At 37.3% G+C, this 18,801-nt stretch overlaps 1 protein-coding gene across 3 annotated transcripts in view; it reads right to left on the bottom strand.

Annotated features, from left to right (window-relative positions):
- The window catches only part of LOC127413690 (cullin-9-like), a 100,807-nt gene that overhangs the window by 41,146 nt on the left and 40,860 nt on the right, over positions 1–18,801 (bottom strand). For all 3 annotated transcript variants that reach the window (XM_051651016.1, XM_051651017.1, XM_051651015.1), the window contains exons 7-16: positions 15,445–15,856; positions 8,420–8,612; positions 7,887–8,088; positions 7,615–7,805; positions 5,932–6,128; positions 5,439–5,676; positions 2,316–2,421; positions 1,999–2,226; positions 1,826–1,916; positions 774–945 (exon numbers count right to left, since the gene is read on the bottom strand). In XM_051651016.1, coding sequence (XP_051506976.1) covers positions 774–945; positions 1,826–1,916; positions 1,999–2,226; positions 2,316–2,421; positions 5,439–5,676; positions 5,932–6,128; positions 7,615–7,805; positions 7,887–8,088; positions 8,420–8,612; positions 15,445–15,856 — 2,030 coding nt within the window. The remainder of the gene's footprint in view (positions 1–773; positions 946–1,825; positions 1,917–1,998; positions 2,227–2,315; positions 2,422–5,438; positions 5,677–5,931; positions 6,129–7,614; positions 7,806–7,886; positions 8,089–8,419; positions 8,613–15,444; positions 15,857–18,801) is intronic.

Raw genomic sequence — 18,801 nt, 5'->3', positions numbered from 1 at the left:
CTTCAGGAGCGATATGATAGGTGTGGGTGAGAAACAGATAAATATTTATGTCCCTTTTTACCATAAATTCTCCTCACTGCACAGTAGGTGGTGATATGTACGAATAATGTAAATAGCCAAAAACAAAAGAAGAATGTGGAAGTAAAAGTGAAAGTGGAGATTCATAGTAAAAAAAGGACTTAAATATTTATCTGTTTCTCACCCACACCTATCATATTGCTTCTGAAGACATGGATTAAACCACTGGATTCATATGGATTAATTCTATGTTTCCTTTATGTGCTTTTTGGAGCTGAGTTCTGGTCACCATTCACTTGCATTGTATGGACCTAAAGAGCTGAAATATTCTTCTAAAAATCTGTGTTCTGCAGAAGAAAAAAAGTCATACACATCTGGGATGGCATGAGGGTGAGTAAATGATGAGAGAATTTTATTTTTTGGTTGAACTATGCCTTTAAGGGCACGTTTACACTAGAGTGGGGGCGGAATCCAACTTGGGACAATTAACCGAGACTTTCTGGAATTTTGCTACACAACTGCTGCAGAAAATTAACAATTTTTATGAACTGTTAGAATTGTTTAAATACATACATTTTAATAGTGGAACAAACTTATATACTGTATGTTTTATGAACTGGAGAAAGAAAATGATTCAGAATCTGAGCATAGCATATCAGTCATGCATTCATACATGTCTGATTTTTGCCATAATCATCTATAGAACTATAGAAGTAACACTGGCTAAATGAAATAAAGTATAAAATCCAGCATACCTGATGACCACCCCCTTATGCATGTAGATGTTGATAAAATGGGAGCCTGTGCAGCCATTGGATTCCCAGTAGGTTTTAGGGTTTTTGTCTGTCAGCTTGTTAGCTCGATGGTGATTGGAGGAAACCTCCACCTTCTCCCAGCACTTATCCTCCTTCAATTCCACACTGGAGCCTGCAGAACATATTCCATTCAAATCAAACACTGCACTTGCAGCTTAGCAGCTTCAACATTCAAGTGCTGCATGGCTCAGTGTTGCAGTGCTTGTTAAAGCAGCCAGTCTTGAATTTTTCGAGAATTCTTGTGATTTTAAAAACATGCTGTATGCCCTGTAGTTTAATAACACAGATTTAAAGGAATAGTTCACCAAATCATTTACATTTACTCATCATGTCATTCTTTTGGCAGACAGTCCGAGATGCTCTTATAAGTGAATGGTGATTCTTATTGCCAAACTCCTTAAAAGCACCATAAAAGTAGCATAAAATAGTTCCAATAGTAGCCACACAATAGCTTTGTGTGAGGAACAGACTGAAATTTAAGTTGTTATTCACTGGAAGTCTTCCCTTCCACTGGAATAAAAATCTAATATTTTATTTTAATATCTAATATTTAAAATTGGTGCCTTTAGACATGTCGTGACAGGTGTGACATCAATGATACCAAATAGCAATGGTTCTCGCATCACATGACTGATCGTGATACAGCAGGTTTAAATATACCTGACAGCAAACATGGTTTAGGAGCTACGGCTGTGGACAAGATTACCAGTGAATAATGACATAAATTCTGCCAGTTCTTCACACATAGCTATTGTATGGCTTCAAAGGATTTGGAGTAAAGCACACGTCATACAGAATACAGTATAAATCACCATCTACTTTTATTGTATGGAAAAGAGCAGCTCAGACATTCTTCCAAATACCTCCTTTAGTGTTTCATGAAAGAAACAAAATAATAAGGTGTTGGAACGACATGAGGATGAGCACATAAGATGTTTTTCCTTTGCGACTGCAACACTCTTCACACATCAGTAAGAGCAAGAGGAACAGACCTTGGCACAAGTTTCGCAGGAACACATCAAAGAAGGGAATATTGATGGGCTGATGGCTACGACGATGCTCCTCAATCTGACCAAGGACCATCTAATGATACAGATAGAGGACAAATTAACATTTGCAATATTAATTCCTAAAAGATGTCCAGAATAACTTGCGAGCTTTATACCTGAATGCATCCGGCCAGCACACTGGTGGTCATTTTCTTGTAGAGGCTGGCGTACTTCTCACAGTCATTGATGAGGTCTCGCAGCTCTGTGAACATCAGCAGGTTGGTGCTGTGTTTGTCCAGGGCTTTCAGAAGAGCTTCTTTAGTGCCTAGACGACACATCACCACAGCATAGTCTTTATTTAGAGATGCAAGGTGATACAGGAAGCGGATGAACTGTTGTACGACCTAAGTGTGGGAGATAAAGAGGCATGAAATACTAACATCTGACTTATCAACAAGAAATCATATGATTAAATCATTTGAAGTGAAAGTACCTCTCTGTCACTGATAAAGGCTGTCATTGAAGACAAGCAGGGCTCAATACTCTCATGCCAAGGCAACAGATCCTCCTGGTAGTTATCCAAAAACTTGTTCAAAATCCTGTTGAGTATAAAAGAGTTACCATCACTGGTAAAAAAAAAAAAAAAAAGAAAAAGCAAACTAGCAAACCATCACTACAATCAAAAAGTTCTCGTTACATTCTCACATTCACGTTACATATCACATTCTCGTTACCATAATGCAAAGGAAAAAATAAATACTTCACATTATGGAAATAAGAAAAATAATACAACACACACATATATATATATATATATATATATATATACACACACACATATACATATATATATATATATATATATATATATATATATATATATATATATATATATACACACACACATATATATATATATATATATATATATATATATATATATATATACACAGTTGTGCTCAAAAATTTGCATACCCTGGCAGAAATTGTGAAATTTTGGCATTGATTTTGAAAATATGACTGATCATGCAAAAAAACTGTCTTTTATTTAAGGATAGTGATCATATGAAGCCATTTATCATCACATAGTTGTTTTGCTCCTTTTTAAATCATAATGATAACAGAAATTACCCAAATGGCCCTGATCAAAAGTTTACAAACCCTTGAATGTTTGGCCTTGTTACAGACACACAAGGTGACACACACAGGTTTAAATGGCAATTAAAGGTTAATTTCCCACACCTGTGGCTTTTTAAATTTCAATTAGTGTCTGTGTATAAACAGTCAATGAGTTTGTTAGCTCTCACGTGGATGCACTGAGCAGGCTAGATACTGAGCCATGGGGAGCAGAAAAGAACTGTCAAAAGACCTGCGTAACAAGGTAATGGAATTTATAAAGATATCCAAAGCCTTGAAAATGCCAGTCAGTACTGTTCAATCACTTATTAAGAAGTGGAAAATTCAGGGATATCTTGATACCAAGCCAAGATCAGGTAGACCAAGAAAGATTTCAGCCACAACTGCCAGAAGAATTGTTTGGGATACAAAGAAAAACCCACAGGTAACCTCAGGAGAAATACAGGCTGCTCTGGAAAAAGATGGTGTGGTTGTTTCAAGGAGCACAATATGACGATACTTGAACAAAAATGAGCTGCATGGTCGAGTTGCCAGAAAGAAGCATTTACTGCGCCAATGCCACAAAAAAGCCCAGTTAAAATATGCCCGACAACACCTTGACCTGCCTCACAGCTTTTGGCACACTGTAATTTGGAGTGACGAGACAAAAATAGAGCTTTATGGTCACAATCATAAGTGCTATGTTTGGAGTGGGTCAACAAGGCCTATAGTGAAAAGAATACCATCCCCACTGTGAAGCATGGTGGGGGCTCACTGATGTTTTGGGGGTGTGTGAGCTCTAAAGGCACGGGGAATCTTGTGAAAATTGATGGCATGATTAATGTAGCATGTTATCAGAAAATACTGGCAGACAATTTGCATTCTTCTGCACAAAAGCTGCGCATGGGATGCTCTTGGACTTTCCAGCATGACAATGACCCTAAGCACAAGGCCAAGATGACCCTCCAGTGGTTACAGCAGAAAAAGGTGAAGGTTCTGGAGTGGCCATCACAGTCTCCTGACCTTAATATCATCGAGCCACTCTAGGGAGATCTCGAACGTTTTTTGATTTTTTTTCATTGTTGCCATGATTTGTTTTAATGATTGTGCCATTCTGTTATAACCTACAGTTGAATAACAATCCCATAAGAAATAAAAGAAATGTGTTTTGCCTGCTCACACGTTATTTTTTAAAAAATGGTACATATATTACCAATTCTCCAAGGGTATGCAAACTTTTGAGCACAACTGTGTAATATATATATATATATATGAATGAATATTTAATATATTTAAATATTTTTGGGGTTATATTAAATTAAGAACACATTTATTGAAAAGATGTTACTTATACAGGCTCCTGTGTATACTATGATTGTTATGATTTCTATCCTGAAAAAGGTAAATCGCTTATTTTTGCTTATTTTAGGTGAGGCAAATCCCTTATTCTGAGCTTGTTTTTCCAAAACAGATGACTTATTTCTCTAAAGAGATCTGGAAACACTGCAACTAGTATATCACCCACCCGTTACACATTATTAACTGCTCTTTTATTTAATTCTAACCAGTTACCATTTGGAAAGGAGGCTGCCGACCGCCCGAACCGGAACGTAAAAATACTGTTTCAGCTCAGTACGAACCGAAATGTGAAACATTTAATTTTTAGTCCCTGCTTTGAACAATAAACAAGTTCAAAACAAGCAAGGGACTCTTATTTTGAAATGGAGACCTGGCTCCATTACAATGCTTTCATACAAAGTCCCTTTCAAGGTAAGTCTGTCCACTAGGCGGCAAAGTTTGGAACGCTCTCGAGCAGGTTGAGCAGCTATTTTCTATGTAAACAAGTGGCATACAAGTGCAGCTTCTATCTACTTGAATGGAGAAAGACCAAAAACTGTTGGTCAAGATTACGATCAAATAACATATTTAAAATCAGCAGTAAAATCTGACAACACCGGTATCATAAATTGTGCTTTATTAGCCCAGAATACGCAAAAAAAAAAAAAAATAAAAATTCCATCTTGTCTAGCTAATGTGCATGCGCGTTCTCGAGTTGACTGGCAGGCGATGTCTGTATCTAAAAGGTGATTGGCTCTTTTATTTGTAAGGCAGGACTTCCGTTTCTTCATCCGTTGGCCATTGGGCACTCCAATTTGTCCCGTTCATTTTAATAGCAGTGGCTCATCTCTGCTAAATAGACTGTCTATAATCTCTCCCTCTCTATTTATATACTGTATATATATACATTTTTTCTTTGCATGCCCTTGCTTCAATTTGGAACACTTGATTATCTAAACTAAATAACCTTTAATTTAACATTTATTTATTTATTAATAAACTTTTATAAAAAATGTAAGTGAGGATAAAAATATGGATGAATATTGCAAATGAAAAAAGGTTCATACATAGCAAATCTCCACATGATTGTTTTCATTTCCCCTCTAGAGGTAAACTATTGCTTACTATTAGCATAGATTATAGACTTGTTATTGTCTCACACCTAAGAATAGAGAGCTGTACGGCCCGGTCCGCTCTATGTTGGTCCATGAGGCGTATGAGGTCCTGGAAGGTGTCTCTGCTGCGGATCACCTCGTTTTTCTCTTCCTCCAGTTGGGAGGCATCATCACACAGCAGCTGTTCCAGGGTCAGTATGACCTCTTTGGTGGCCGGCATCTCCTTCAGACTCACCACCAACATCTTCAGCTCGGTGTCTTTGAATTCATTCTCGTCTTTAGACTCTACAGACACAGACAGAGCTGCACGTTACTTCAAAATAGGTGATTATGGTGCAAACACTTGTGTTCCAAATCAAGAATGGAAAGACATTATTAGATACTTTATTAATATCCTACTAATTACAGGGGTGTAGAAATCATTGTGACTTTCAGAAATAATGATGTACTTTTGGTAAATAGTTTTTACTTTCAATGCCCCGTGCAGGTTTTGCAGAGATAAATCAGTTAGGATAAGGTTAAGATAATGCAGAGTGATACCTTTCTTCTCAAGCTTGTGGACCATGGAGATGTGGTTCAGGGCAATGATGGCCAGCATGCTGTGATGGTTCTGAGCAGAAAGGCACTTCTTCAGTGTGGCACTGACATTGCAGGCGACTAGCTGCTCTGCCAGATTCTTGTGGCTGGAGATCAACATGATGATGACCAGCAGCCCATTCCGCACGGACAAACCACAGCTGCACACATCACAGGATTAAAATGAACAAGAATTCAGAAATCACAGTCAAGAATATAAAAAACTAGAGCTGGGTGATATGACGGCATATATACCGAGCAATGGTACAAATGTGTCAAGCAGTAAAAATTTTGATATACTGCTTACAGTGCAAGAGAGAGAGAGAGAGAGAAAAAAAAAGACACCAAGCTGAAAACATACTCTGCAAACGGTGACGCAGACAGGCACTTCCAGTGTAAACAGCTTTGTTGATTATCATCAGAGCTACTGTGTTTTCACGTGTTATGATGCACCAGTCATATCCTTTGTGTGCACCAGTCATGTCCTTTGTGTACACCATGTAATTGTTGGCCGTTTCCGTTTGTTGTTACAGGTGTGCGTATATCAGCTATTTTACAAGGGCTCAGAATGTGCCTCATCCAATCATATTTAGTCTATAATGTAGACTATTACTGTTTTTAGTCTTAAGTTATTAACTAAAGTGTTGAATAATGTAAAGTTATATTTGCATTGATGACAGACACATTCATTTGTTATGAACAATTTTAAATAATTTTTGGTTTGTATCCAAGTTCCAAATAAAATAATCAAATGAGATGAAGTACCTTTAACTTATAAAGTATTAATTTTCCAGATTATCCAAAAATAGGCATTACTACATGATAAAAGGTACAGTTCACCCAAAAAAATAAAAAAATAAAATTGTCATCATTTACTCACCCTCATGTCATCCCAGATGTGTATGACTTTCTTCTGCTGAACACATATGAAGACTTTGAAGAATATCTCATCTCTGCTGTTCAATGCAAGTGAATGGTGGCCAGAACTTTGAAACTCCTAAAAGCACATAAATGCTGCATAAAAGTAATCAATACGACTCCAGTGGTTTAATCCATGTCTTCAGAAGTAATATGACAGGAGTGGGTGAGAAACAGATCAATATCGAAGTCCTTTTTTACTATAAATCTTCACTTTCACTTCCACATTCTTTTGTTGATTCACATTCTTTGTACATATTGCCACATACTGGGCAGGGCTGGTCAAAGGTGGATATTTATAGTAAAAAAGGACTTAAATATTGATCATATCGCTTCAGAAGTCATGGATTAAACCAATGGAGTCATAAATGCTTTTATGCTGCCTTTGTGTGCTTTTTGGAATTTCAAAGTTCTGGCCACCATTCACTTGCATTGAATGGACCTACAGAGCTGAGATTTTCTTCTAAAAATCTTCATTTGTGTTCTGCAGAGGAAAGAAAGTCATACATATCTGGGATGGCATGAGGATGAGTAAATGATGAGAATTTTCATTACTCTTATAACTATTCGTTTTAGTATATAAAAGAATTGGGATTGAATTTCCTGCAAAAATAGCAATTTTTGACATTTCATTGTGTGAATAATTTCATATCACGACAACGGTATACAAAATTTAGGTCATTCTTATGAAGGACACACACTACACTATGACTAAACCAGATTTCTTACCCTGCTGTGCTAAGCATGAGGTCAATAGCAGAAGGGATGGAACACAGTAGCCCTTTAGAGCCCTCCGGTGTGGCAGAGCCAATGCTGGCAAAAATCTCCAGCATCATCTGAGTTCCAGACTCAGAGAGGGGCAGACACCCACCCACACTGCGTGGGTCATGCTTACTGGCACCTGTTATCACCTTCAGAGTCTGGGAGAGAGCAATACACATTTGTCAGGCCTAAGAAAATAAGAAGAAATGTAAGAAAAGAACACAAGAATGGCAACTCACCGCCAGAGCGATCTGCTGCACCTGAATACAGGTAGGATACTCCTGCATGCAGGACAGGATGGCTTTCACACCTCCCTCTGTGGCGAAGGAGACCCTCCACTCGTATTTCAGCATGAGACTGCGGGTCAACAGCAGCGCAGTAACAGCATTCTGCTTGGGCTGACTGCCAATCATTTCCACCAGCAACTTTATCACTTTGTCACTGCAAGTGAGAAGAAAAAAAGCAGAGAGTCACATGATATCAGCACTTTTTATGAGAAGTGATGCATAAGTTAGATTTGCAGTGCTTTTAAAAAAAAATAATAAATAGAAAATTAAGCATACTACTTGTATGAAAAATGTACAGTGTTTGTGACTGACCAAAAAAAAAAGTTTTCTTTTTGTAATTTATCAACTTTAATAAATTAATAAGAAGGTTACACCGAATAATTTAGAAAGATAATCAATTTATTATTATTAAAGTTTAAACTTTAGCAAGATCTGTTGGTTAAATCTCATGAAGTAATGTCCAGGTCAAATGTCCACCCTCTCACCGGATGGTCTGTGCAGAGTCTGATCTGAGGGTGCTTCTCTCCTGTGGTCCCTCTTCCTCCAGAATCTTACTGATGACCTTCATTCCAGCCAGCTGCAGTCCTGAATCAGAGCTGCTCTTCTTCATGATGTCCACCACCTCTCCGATCTTCTCCAGAGCGCTCTTCTTACCCTGCACCTTTGGACTGTTGAACACTGCAGTGTACAGAATCACAAACAGGCACCTGTTAATTTTCTCAGTGCTGGTCAGGTTGGAGAAATCACAGTCATTTTTGATGAAAGGAGACTTGAATTTGGCCTAATGAAGGATTCTGGTTCTGTTAACAAAAGGAATTTAGATGTGTTTTGGGTGATCCAATCACAAGTGGATGGGTGAGGCACTTCATTTACACCTGGTCATAATATGCGTCTCTTTTAACACCTTGTGTTTGGTTTAGAGGGGAGGGTCGCTGATTTCATGACGACAAACATCAATCTCTATATTAGTGTGCTAATTCATGACTATAAAGTAAAATAAAAAAAAAAAGACTCAAATATGTTTCTCTCAAATACACTTGAAATTGATTCCAAGCACAAACATGACATTTTGAGCAGTTTTCTCCATTATTTAGTGGAGTTTGTCACTGCATGTTGATATCAGACACACTGAAGTCCTGTGAAGTCTTGTGCATGTGTATAAGCACTTTTTTAAATATTCAGATCGAATGGTCATTTCTAGGGATGTCCCGATATAATTTTTTGAAGAACGAGAACGAGTACGAGTACCGATACTTCCTTTTCAGTACTCGTGATACTTTTTTTTTTTTTTTTTCTGAATTCCATATCACCTGTTTATTTAAATTTTACCATCATAATAGTGACTAAATAAATACATTTAAAACTTAATCAAATGAAAATTGATGTTTCAATGTTATTGTTTACTGGGGCCTATTACATTGTTTTATTTTTCATTTTATGAAACATATTTATGTGCAATTTAATGGCACGGATTATGTTAAGAAAAAAAAATCCCCAAAAATAAATAAATATTAATATATACATATATACGTAAAAATCACCGGACTTAAGCAATCTGTTAGTAATAGTGTTCCGGAAAGTCTCGTGAACGCGCATGGACCGTCAGGATTCCGAGCGATGGACACCAGAAAAACGACTCAAAACGACTGTTATGTACGAGGTTGAAGTGCATTTTTTTCTGTTTTGTGGCTAATTAAGGATTTTGTGATTACATCAATGTTGGTTAGAGGTCTATATAATTTAACCTTGTGTACACAATTTTTCTTTGCATGTCAATATGTCACACTTTAATGTAGGTAAAATGTTTCTCTCCATGTGGAATGTTAATGGGCTGGGGCACCCTATAAAAATGATGCGGTTGGTAGCGAATTATCAAACCCAGATCGCTGAAATCCCACTTGACACAAGAAGGCGTTTGATAAAGGCGTTTGGTGGAAAGTTAATCTTTTTAAGATTTTGGAAATGTATGGGTTTGGGAACACTTTTATTGGATGGATTAAGTTATTTTATAAACAACAGTTAGCAGCAGTGCCAACTAATGGATTAATTTCAGATTTTGTTTTTCTCTTGGTAGGGGAACAATGTAAGGCTGTCCACTCTCCCCTTTATTGTTCTGTCTTGCACTGGAACCATTAGCAGCCACGATAAGAAAAGAGGATGATTTTCCTGGCATTGTAGCAGGAGGTATGGAACAAACATCTCTACGCAGATGATATATTATTATTTTTGTCTCCGACCTTAAAAGATCTATGCCTAGCCTCCACAGAATTATTGATTCTTTCTCCAGATTTTCAGAAAACAGGGTGAATTGGTCTAAATCAGAAGCTCTTGCTCTGAAAGCATATTGCCCTGCCACGACTTTCCAACCTGGCGCCTTTCAATGGCCCAAGCAAGGCATTAGGTATTTAGGCATTTTATTTCTAGCAAATGAGAGATTTAGTTAGAGTTAATTTTGCCCCAATAATGAAGTTTCTTATGTGATGTGGATAGGTGGGCTTCACTAAATTCTACTACAGTCTTTCCCTCTAGAACAGGGGTACTCAATTAAAGTTCCAAGAGATCCGGTCTCTACATTTCCTTCCCAGTAAATGTCCAGGTAGTATGTAGCTTACATGGTGTCAGTAGTTATGTGGCTAGGAAATTATGTATCTTTTTTTCAATAGTTTTTATAACTTACCATGTTGACAGTAATAGTACTTTGTAAAAACAAATAAAAACAAATAAATCCTGATGAGGACATTGGGGGCCCAGAGACAGCTAGTGGGGCCTGAGAGATCTTTTCTACCAAAAGATTAAAATATTTCATCATGACTTCATCAGTCGAGGGCACCTGGATGTGAATATTAAAAGATAAGATCAACAGTTTGTTTTGAAGCTGAATGATAGCAGTCCAGTTTTGTTGAAATATTTTCAACAATTCAGAATCTATACCTATGTATGGGACACAGGAGGCTTTTGACAGATAAAATACTGTGGGTTCAGGGGTGTCCCCTGAGAGAAAATTATTACAAATGTAAAAGCCTGAATGGACCATTTTTATATTTTCCTTAAAGTGAGAATCTACTAACAACAAACAAACAATTTACATAAGTGAAGCATTAAATATCTGGACAAATAGACTTTCCTTGCCATGATGACATCTGATTAATTTTCACAAAATTAGAACAAAAATCTGTTTATTATGAAAGGCTGGTAACATGCTGATTAATGAAGCTAAATTTAGATGGAAAAAAAACGTTATAATCTTAAGGCAGCACGTTAACTTGTCCTGACACAAACCTGGCTTAGCTGAACCGGTTGAATCACATACCAGACAGATGAAGATAGTTTCACTTAATTTTTGTTTTCTGCAGTGTGTTTAAGCGAAAGATGCTAGTATCTATAACGGTGTCTCCGCTACTGTTGTTAAAATAACCACACCTGCAACTCATACGTACAGTAAATTAGGCTTTATGCGGCACCTCATGTCTATAGCGGGGAGAGAGGCAATGCGCGCGGAGCGGGAATAAAGTGAGTAACGCTGAATGTGCTTTATTCCCGCTCTAGAGACAAACATTTCTCTCTAGCGCTGAACGTAATTTATTCCCACTCCGCGGGCAAATACACGTATGCTTACATAATCATTTAGCCAGGTGTCAGATAACTAGCACAAAGCTTCAGAGCTCACTCTGGATTTAATTGTCCTTCGGTCCGGATCCGGACCAGAGTCCGCCAATTGAGTACCCCTGCTCTAGAAGTTCCTCTTTCTTATTTTAAACAATTTGATAGAATATCTAAGTTTTTTATTTGGAATGGTAAACAATCTCGGTTGCATTTCAGTAAGTTACATAGACCAATTGACAAAGGAGGTTTAGGCCTCCGCAAAATGTATTTTTATTACTATGCTTTTAATCTTAGAGACCTGGCACATTGGTCTCTTCCACCTGAGAGAGCCCCTCCCTGGTACAACATTGAACAAGCTGTCCATACCCCAATATCTTCATTGCAAAGTCTTTCTATTAAATTGCCTAGAGAAGTAAAAATGCATCCCATAATTTCCAACTTACATGCAGTATGGACAAAGGTTTCCCGTATGTTTAATTTTGATACTTACCTAAATGCTTCCTCAAACATATGGCTGAACCCAAAATTATGTATTATCAATTCCACCTTTTGCTGGAATGAATGGATTGAGAGGGGTATTGCTACAATTGGTGACCTTTATGAAAACTGAGCTTTGAGATCATTTGAAAATATAACACAGCAATTTGGGATTTCTGGGTCTTAATTTTTCAGGTATTTAGTTGTGCCATCTACTTTGTACTATTTTCTGTGGTAGTACACAACCCCCTAATGCTGCAGACACTCTTTGTATGGTGCTCACAGCCTTTGGAAAGGGTCATGAAGCATCAGTGTATTATTCCTCGTTGATTTAGAGTCTTGGTGACGGGGCCTTAACAGCTCTAAAGAGGTTATGGGAAAGAGATTTGAACTTGATATTGGAGGATGGGAAGTGGGAAAGAATTCTTAAAAATATTAAAACAATGTCTAGGGTACGCCTTATTCAGTTTAAGATTTTGCATAGTTTCTACTGGACTTCCTCTAGATTGTTTAGGCTTGGTCTAAAAGATGCACCTACCTGCTGGCGATGTCAGTTGGAGGATGGAGACATAGCCCATGCTCTGTTGTTCTGCGCTAAGATTCAAGAATTCTGGGTAAGAGTCCAGAATTTTATCTGTGAAGTTTTAGATACTCAAATTTCATTCTGCCCCAGATTATGGGTGATGGGGAGGTCCTTAAAGTAGATGACAAATATAAAAAAAAGCTGGGTCCAAACTAGTGTAATGATTGGCAGACAGATCATTCTTAGAGGAAGTCAATTGGCGCTCCCTCATTTCAAGAATGGTTCACCGAATTGGGTAGGGCGGCAGCATTTGAAAAGATGTCATATAAACAGCTTGGCAAAACAGACACGTATGGTAAGAAATGGAACAAGTACAGGTGCATCTCAATAAATTAGAATGTCGTGGAAAAGTTCATTTATTTCAGTAATTCAACTCAAATTGTGAAACTCGTGTATTAAATTCAATGCACACAGACTGAAGTAGTTTAAGTCTTTGGTTCTTTTAATTGTGATGATTTTGGCTCACATTTAACAAAAACCCACCAATTCACTATCTCAAAAAATTAGAATACATCATAAGACCAATAAAAAAAACATTTTTAGTGAATTGTTGGCCTTCTGGAAAGTATGTTCATTTACTGTATATGTACTCAATACTTGGTAGGGGCTCCTTTTGCTTTAATTACTGCCTCAATTCGGCGTGGCATGGAGGTGATCAGTTTGTGGCACTGCTGAGGTGGTATGGAAGCCCAGGTTTCTTTGACAGTGGCCTTCAGCTCATCTGCATTTTTTGGTCTCTTGTTTCTCATTTTCCTCTTGACAATACCCCATAGATTCTCTATGGGGTTCAGGTCTGGTGAGTTTGCTGGCCAGTCAAGCACACCAACACCATGGTCATTTAACCAACTTTTGGTGCTTTTGGCAGTGTGGGCAGGTGCCAAATCCTGCTGGAAAATGAAATCAGCATCTTTAAAAAGCTGGTTAGCAGAAGGAAGCATGAAGTGCTCCAAAATTTCTTGGTAAATGGGTGCAGTGACTTTGGTTTTCAAAAAACACAATGGACCAACACCAGCAGATGACATTGCACCCCAAATCATCACAGACTGTGGAAACTTAACACTGGACTTCAAGCAACTTGGGCTATGAGCTTCTCCACCCTTCCTCCAGACTCTAGGACCTTGGTTTCCAAATGAAATACAAAACTTGCTCTCATCTGAAAAGAGGACTTTGGACCACTGGGCAACAGTCCAGTTCTTCTTCTCCTTAGCCCAGGTAAGATGCCTCTGACGTTGTCTGTGGTTCAGGAGTGGCTTAACAAGAGGAATACGACAACTGTAGCCAAATTCCTTGACACGTCTGTGTGTGGTGGCTCTTGATGCCTTGACCCCAGCCTCAGTCCATTCCTTGTGAAGTTCACCCAAATTCTTGAATCGATTTTGCTTGACAATCCTCATAAGGCTGCGGTTCTCTCGGTTGGTTGTGCATCTTTTTCTTCCACACTTTTTCCTTCCACTCAACTTTGTTAACATGCTTGGATACAGCACTCTGTGAACAGCCAGCTTCTTTGGCAATGAATGTTTGTGGCTTACCCTCCTTGTGAAGGGTGTCAATGATTGTCTTCTGGACAACTGTCAGATCAGCAGTCTTCCCCATGACTGTGTAGCCTAGTGAACCAAACTGAGAGACCATTTTGAAGGCCCAGGAAACCTTTGCAGGTGTTTTGAGTTGATTAGCTGATTGGCATGTCACCATATTCAAATTTTTTGAGATAGTGAATTGGTGGGTTTTTGTTAAATGTGAGCCAAAATCATCACAATTAAAAGAACCAAAGACTTAAACTACTTCAGTCTGTGTGCATTGAATTTATTTAATACACGAGTTTCACAATTTGAGTTGAATTACTGAAATAAATGAACTTTTCCACGACATTCTAATTTATTGAGATGCACCTGCCTTTCTGGAGGGCTCTCAGTGGGGATCATGTGGAGAGAAACAGAATTGTGTTCTATTCTTTGTGGAATTCTTTCTTTTCTCTTTGTTGATTCTTATTTTTATGTTCTCAAATATTTTCTTTTGTTTGTTTGCTTATATGTGTGCATGGTGTAATTTAGGCTTTGACCACAGGGATATTTGTTGAGGGACAGGTGGGGTTGGGTAGGGGGATTATAATGGGAGTTAAATTGATTGTGTGTATATGTTCTGTTTATTCCATATTTCACATAAGAATCAATACAAATGTTAAATTGCAAAAAAGCTTCTTTTAGATCACCTAACTAAAAAAACTCAGCTGGTCGAAGAGTGTTGATGATTGGATAAAGCTAATCATGGGTGTGGTTTGGACGTGACGTTTTTTATTTACAATCATGCGTGAGGATTTGTCACCCAGGTTACTGTCATTAAAACTTTATAATTTTGAACCCCGTCTCAGATTTTGTGCACAAGTACATTTTTTAAATGATTAGCAACATAAGTTCCACAAAGACAGTTTTTATGAAGTCAGATCAGATAACTTGTCCTCACTAGTGAAAGGGACTCTGTGAGGCGCTAAAATCAGCGATCCTCGCAAAGACCTGCATTACTGGCATTACTTCTGTGGCTGGAACAGTATGTCCAACACTGTGATGTCACGCTCTACAAACTCATTTTAAAACGACACCTTGCGCAGTATAAACACCAGATTTGTTTATCTAGGATGCTTTGGTTCGTCCAGGAGAAAAAGGTTTGGCTTCTTCCAGAGTATAAATTAGGCTTAACAACATGCCTAAATAAGTTCTTCCTCATCTTGACTTGTTTGGGACACATCCCACTATGTATTTTCACATTACCTCATGATTCAATCTGTGTAATAGTAAAATCTCTACCGGGTGAAACCAGTATAAAATGCAGTTTATAAAAAGAAAGGCTTGCCTTTCATCTTCTCCTCCAGGTCATCAGGATACTTTGTGTCATCTTCACTGGGAAGCTCGCTCTCTGTCTCACTGCCACAGCTGCCTGTGTCCACTGGAGTCTCTTTCTTAGCTTTCTTGGACACAGAGCCCATAGTGCAGGAAGAGGCAGAGGAGGAGGATGAAGTTGTGGCTGATGACAGTGATGATAAAGATGAAGCTCCTGGTCCTCCAAGCGAGCCATCCATCAGCATTTCCTCATCCTCAAGACCGGCACCGCCACAGCTCAGGTAGTATTTGCTGAAGGTGTGCGAGCAAAGCAGGTCACCCAAACACGAGGCCTGCAGATTCTGTTTCAGGTAGTGGAGGATCTTCCGTACTACCTCACTGGTGAGGGACAGCTGGATCAGAGAAGAATCGTCCAAATCTGCCATCTAACACAAACCAAAAGAAAGTCGAAGAGAAAGCATGAGGTCACAACAAGTAGGTTTTTTCAGTAGAGCAACTACATACAAGTTAATTTGGGAGTGCTTACACCGTTTCCAAACCAGACCAGGGTTTTTCCTACATTGAAAATTACTTGACAGCCACCCAAGCAACAGCAAATTTAAGGATAACCATTTGTTGAATCATTTGCTGAAACGCACATTTTCGTGGCACGACTGAAGCTTGGTTTCAGCGCAAGTGTGGTGCGAGCCATCATAGAACCACTCGCAAGATCTGCTCTGCTCTATCCTATTGTGTCACTGGAGCATGCACGTCTCAACCAAGAGATAGGAAAGTGCAGAGCGGATCGCTTGCATCATACGGCTTCCCTCGATATCGCGGCGCAGACCACAAAACTTCTTCAGTCCCTATGAAGTCAACTGAGAACTTTCTAGTTTAAAGCGCTATAGAGGAAGTCAAACCTCTCAAACAGCTAGACAGATCCAACATCCTAAAAAAATCACTGATGAGGAAAAGATACAACAATGTGCCATGTATAGTTTTATATTAATATTTAATCTATTAGACTTAATTACAACTGTGACAGTTGAAGTTAAAATTTCTCGATGTGTTTAGGCTACTATTTCTTGATATATATATATATATATATATATATATATATATATATATATATATATATATATATATATATATATATATTATTATTATTATTTTTATTTTTTTAAGACTACAGGTAGCTACACTGACCTCACCACAGTAATGATTCGTCATCCATGGTCTTATGCTTTTAGATATTATACTGTACAAATAATAAAAATAAGTTCATAAAAGTATGGCTTTAAAGTATGGACCTCCATGTTTTACAGACAACTATGGACAAAGATTTCCTGCTGTAATATTTGCTCTGTTCAAATGATGTTTTATATTAAGAAATAAACAGGCCTTTTTTGCCTTAAGATATTCCTAAAAATCATTAAGAGTCTGATTAAAGGAAAACAGTATCTGTTATGGAGTGGGAAACAAACATTTTCACTAGCACAGTCCCAACTCAGTAAAGTGGTCTACTCACTGGCACTGTCAGAATATTATAACTAGTCCTATAGAAATAAGCTGTTAATTAAATTAAGCTTAGTTTGATTTCACAAAGCATCTTAAAAAATAAAAAAATCTGTGTCGAATGCAAAAGGTTCCAGATGCTTAGATGATAAAAAAGAAATCTCATATTTAGTGTACACATGAAATGCAATCAAGAGATTTTTATATATTAATTGCGATTATGTAATAAACCAACTGAGCATGTGGATGACCTATACTTGACACTTCCAAAGACCATTTTTGACACAGGAAAAACCCTGCAGACACAAAAGTTGAGCAATTTTTTGGTCCTCCCTGAATTCAGAATGCTGCACAAAGTGTCAAAATCACAGCCAATCAGATTTGATGTTGAAAGTCAACAAAAATTCAAAACTGACCACTTTTACATTCTTAATGCACATTCCTGGACTAATTGTGAACAACTCATCTTCTGCAAAATTAAAATTGTCTTTTTAATCATTTATCACTAACACTTTACAATAAGGTTCCATTTATTAACAGTAGTTTATGAACTAACAAAGAATAACATTTTTTACAGCATTTATTAATCTTAAAGGAATAGTTCACCCAAAAATGAAAATTTGCTGATAATTTACTCACCCTCAGGCCATCCAAGATGTATCTGAGTTTTTTTCTTCATCAAAATAGAATTTAAGACTTTTAGGATTTCATTTCAGGCCTCCTCCTCTAAAAAATGCAAGTGAATGTCCTCCATTTTTTGACGGTCCAAAATGCATATTTACGGTGCATCAAAATAATCCACATGACTCCAGTTGACAAATAAAGTTCTTCTGAACGCAAACGATTGATTATTTTGAGAAACAAAACAATACTTATATACTGTATAACTACAAATGTTCACATCCATACATCTCTGTGGTGCGTGCTCATGAGAGGGATGATGTAAGCTCGTTAGTAAGGCCACGTGGAGGAGGAGTCAGGAAGTGCGTCATTGTTTACATTGTTCTTTTTTTTAAATTATTATTTGGAAATGTTTATATATATTGTATATATATATTGTTTTGGACTGTTTTGGTTTGTGAATGGCACAAGTTTCTCTTGTAAACAATGACGCACTTCCTGACTCCTCCTCCATCAATCGTTTGCGTTCAGAAGAACTTTATTTGTCGACTGGAGTTATGTGGATTATTTTGATGCACCCTAAATATGCATTTTGGACCGTCAAAAAATGGAGGACATTCACTTGCATTGTTTAAAGGAGGAGCCTGAAATGAAATCCTAAAAGTCTTAAATTATTTTGATGAAGAAAGAAACTCAGATACATCTTGGATGGCCTGAGGGTGAGTAAATTATCAGCAAGTTTTCATTTTTGGGTGAACTATTCCATTAACATTCATTTCAACAGATACAAATACATTTTTTTTTTTTTTTTTTTAATCAAAATTTATTAGTTAATGCACTATGAACTAACATGAACTAACAATGAACAGTTGTATTTTTTATTAACTAAGTTCAACAAAGATTAGTAAATGCTGTAAAAAAAAAAAAAAAAATACTATTAACTGTTTGTTCTAGATACCTAATGCATTAACTAATGTTAACGAATGGAAATTTATTGTTACCCATTTATCAAATTGTTTCACTTCAAATCTGCCACATTAATGTCACATTAGTAAATTTAGGGAAGTAAAATGGAATGCAAAAGGGTTTCATGTTGATTTTAATACACAGCAGTCATCAGGGATCATAACCTTCCCCGTGAATTTTTCAGTCATTCGGGATAATTGGATAAGTATTTTTAAAAATCATTTTATAGGGATTAAAGAAAGTGAAATAATTTTATTGAGAAAAACAGCAATTTCTAGCTAATTTTAGA

The sequence above is a fragment of the Myxocyprinus asiaticus genome, chromosome 23 (assembly GCF_019703515.2).
Source record: "Myxocyprinus asiaticus isolate MX2 ecotype Aquarium Trade chromosome 23, UBuf_Myxa_2, whole genome shotgun sequence".
Taxonomy (NCBI): domain Eukaryota; kingdom Metazoa; phylum Chordata; class Actinopteri; order Cypriniformes; family Catostomidae; genus Myxocyprinus; species Myxocyprinus asiaticus.
Note: the sequence above shows the minus strand (reverse complement) of the source record. Positions and strands in the feature narration are given on the sequence as shown.